Source organism: Opisthorchis viverrini (genome assembly GCF_000715545.1).
Source record: "Opisthorchis viverrini unplaced genomic scaffold opera_v5_14, whole genome shotgun sequence".
Classification (NCBI taxonomy): domain Eukaryota; kingdom Metazoa; phylum Platyhelminthes; class Trematoda; order Opisthorchiida; family Opisthorchiidae; genus Opisthorchis; species Opisthorchis viverrini.
The window spans coordinates 1,310,560-1,314,263 of NW_008751670.1; the positions used below are offsets into that span (position 1 = coordinate 1,310,560).

Below are 3,704 nucleotides of genomic sequence, written 5' to 3' on the forward strand. Positions count from 1 at the left end.
GTGGCCTGTCTATCACCATGGCAACGGTACCATTCACTTTCTCACTTCTACCAATCAGACACGGGGACATGGTGAGGCTTGTGTTGTCCCGTAGTAAGTTGTAACTAAGGCGAATCCGCACGCCACCTGGTGCACACACGACGCAAGAGCGATGACTCAGGTGTCCGAAAAACAAGGTAAACTTGAGGCCAGCAATCAAAGTTTGCATAGTAAGAAGCGGATTACGAAAACATCAAATTTGACGAACGGGTAGATGATCAGAACGAGTTACAGTGGTTGTAGGTCAGGCACAAATACTTCGATGAGTGGAAACAATGTAAACATTTCCGGGTTCTCATAGTCTAACGTAGAAAATACACGTTTAGTGAACCATGTGCGACTTGGAGTTGTCCTGAGGGACACGCTCTACAGAACGCTATTCCCGGAGGAGACAACTTCTATTTGGTCCTTCTCTTCTTACAGAAGAAATTACTTAATTCTATTCCTTGAAGTAGTATGTCTGATAGAGGACAACCCTATTTCCTTATTATAGAGAATTGTGTAGCGACTGCTATTCCATCAGTCTAAGTGGGACTGTATTTTACTAAAATTGGAATAAACTTGATAGATTTGAGGAAACTGGATGGACATACTTTGGTAGCTGACAGACGAAGAGGACAGAGTATCGCCAAGAAATAAAGAAGCCAAGAGTGCGCTGATTTGGGTGTGGATGTACCTCATTGCGAAAATCTTGTTCTCTTTATGAATCTGTTCAAGTAATCAGCCGTCAGATGTCTCATCAAAAGACTGTAAAGGTCGCCCCACTAAACACGGACTCTCATCTCGTCTATAGAAGGCCGAGTAGTGTCATAGGAGTTTCAGCCAATGACTAAGATGCTCATGACAACTGGAGGTAAATCAAACTGGAAAATTAAGTTGTCCTCATTGAAATTATCCCAACTAACTAGGATTACTAAATGGATAAAAAATCGTTCAGTTATAAAACCCTTTCGATTCCTAGATGCCATGCCACCAGAAGAAAGCACGAGGGCTGGGATACTGTCAGGTTGCCGAAGTCTAGACAGGGAAAACCAAGAGACAGAGGTCGGGTTCGAACCACGGACATTCCGGTCAGTAAATTCGCACTGTAACCACTGAGCCACCCCGTCTCACTAGGATTACTATCCACATCTCATCCAGTTTGATTCCGCCGAAAAGGATTGGATAACCATGATTGACGACTGGAGCTTAAGTAGTAGTATTTCAAGGTATGACGATAAGATTTATTCTAGACAACAACTCTGTGCTTCTCCGGGCTTCGCAGAAAAACAGGAACCAATATATAGCCAACTAATACCAACTTACGACTACAATCAGGAATTAACTCAGTCTGTAAAAAATAGTTCATTACAGGAATGGTTGGTTTGACTGAGTGTGTCCGTAAGATCTTGATAACTCCGACAATTCTACTCAGTTTCATGAGCTATTCATCTTGTGGAGGGAAAAGTGGTGGATCTTCGACAAGCACATATCCAACCATTCAAGAATTCTTCAGGCATAGGGATAAGTTTTCTTGAGTTTCTCAAAGTAATCTCGACACTCCAAGTACTTCTTATTTGAGCTGGGAAAAGCAGTGTGTGGCCCCCCCTGACCCCAGTTTAGTATTTTCGGCTTGAAGAACGGGCAGACCACCACCAGGAGAGAGAATCACAGCTCTTAGCCGCGAAAACTACTTAAAACCTAAACAACTTCGGCCGATCTAAATTCAATCAAGTGAGGTTTTGTGCACCTTGAGGAAAATTTTCATCTTTAACGTGTGCTTTCAGCTAGGGTGTCGGTCGCGATAAAATAATCGTTCAGCAGCCATGCCATCCGGAAGAGTAAACGGGTGGAGATACTACAGGTTGCCCAGGTGTATACAGGAACAGTTGAATTCCGCAGTTGATTCTGAACGACGGACTTTCGTGTCAGTAATTTCGCACCTTAACCACTGAACTATGACGGTCAACGCACAATGAAGTGCTATTGAAAGGAAAACGAGCCAGTGAAAGAGACCATAGAATTACCGTAAACCAAAGTTCTACTTGGCAATTGTACGTGGAGTTGGTAGGCCGTTAATGAGGGATATCAGAAAAACTTATTATTGGGTGGAGATGAACTGGGAAGAAGACTGGGTAGAGAAAACAGGTTGTCAGCAGATTCGTTGGGGGGGGGGAGGCGTACGGACAGAAACAAGCATATAGATGAGATGGAGGGAAACAGAAGGCGTTCGAAGACTCACATTATAAGGGAGGTGAGAGATTACAAGAGGTTCAGGCTTGACGGAAGCTCTTGGAAGAAAGCTGCTTATGCAATAAACGGATTCAACAAACAAATTACGTTCACGAAATTTGGTAACTATATGTGTGCTCCGGAACCGTGACAGTCAAAGTCAGTGTCTTTGAATTGAGAGACTCACGGGCACTCATTCCCCCTACTTACACAGGGAAGAAAAGAGAGAAATGGAGACAAAATAAGTCAAGGACGCTTGTGCACTGTGTCCTGTGACTAAAATGGTTTCCGTTCAGCAGTACTAGGCATTGAAAATCAATCTCTCCGGCAAGAGAACCGCAGCCAAAGTTTCCCAATGCACCCGTGTGTTTCACGAACAGCAAGTTGGTTGCTGGGGAGAGAGATTGATGGAAGTCTTGGTCGAGCAGGCTATTCATATCTGGACTCATTGTAACTCTTTCAGTCGGTCCTGAAAGAGTGGTAATACAAGCGACTTGCGCAAGGCGTGTCACAAGCGTTATCTGAACCAATGAGGCACTTTTCCTGCAAAAGTACAGTTATTACACGTAACCAGCATTGGGTAGTCACGGCTGTAAACACACCCTGAGCATCGGTTACAGAGGGTCGGTTCACTAATCTATTCGGACGGTGCATCTTTATCCACGATGGTCCACTCAATTCTGGTAGTGGCTATAGCTGACTAGTCCGAAAACTCACGGCTAAGTACATCAAAACCGTGGTTGGAAGAGCAAAACCTTTGAGGTATCAGTGCACAGCCACAGTTCTTCACAGTGTTTTGGTCAGATATCTCAACGACGTGTCTGATAATTCGATAAGCGGTGTGCGCTTGTAAACTCTTTGACCTCCGTTAACCTCCATCGTTTCAGGCGGATTTATTTTTATTTGCTGATGGTTGCTAGACCCGTAGAATTCACGTTCATATCACTCTTGTCTGAACAACCGTCCTTCATTGGCTTCGCATTAGATGGAGAAGAGAATCCGTCAGCACTCACAATGATTTTTTAGATAGGGCCAGCAATTTACTGAAGGACGTAGATGCTGCAGGGTGTGGAAAATAGGGGAAAGCAGCAGTAGAGACCGCACTGTTCAGAAAGCACATTTTTCTCGACTTTTGCGGAGTTTTTCGTACATTAGACCTGTGATTCGTCCGAAAGTACATCATCGGAGTCAGGCTGAGAATCCAATGTTCAGGTAGTCTTAGTAGAGCGCACCTCAGAGGTGTGAGTGCTGTTTGCAAACACAATCCAGCTCCTCATTTGTTTGAGGAAATTCGTTTGGGCCTAGGTGAGTCAGATGAAAAAAATGCTTGTTTACTTTAGCGGCAACAATGTAAAGATTGACCCTAGCATTTTCGAGAAATACACTCACTTGCAAATCAATTTGGTTTTCACGAGAGACTCAACTGAATCCCTCGTTTATGATATTCTACAACT

The 3,704-nt window shown here is 43.9% G+C and overlaps 1 protein-coding gene across 1 annotated transcript in view; it reads left to right on the plus strand.

Annotated features, from left to right (window-relative positions):
• T265_01311 (hypothetical protein) overlaps positions 1-489 on the plus strand; it is a gene marked incomplete at both ends in the record, with an annotated part of 4,599 nt that extends 4,110 nt beyond the window's left edge. The window contains one exon of the mRNA XM_009165317.1: positions 463-489. Within this exon, the coding sequence (XP_009163581.1) occupies positions 463-489 (27 nt within the window). The remainder of the gene's footprint in view (positions 1-462) is intronic.
• Between the last annotated feature and the right edge of the window lie 3,215 nt (positions 490-3,704).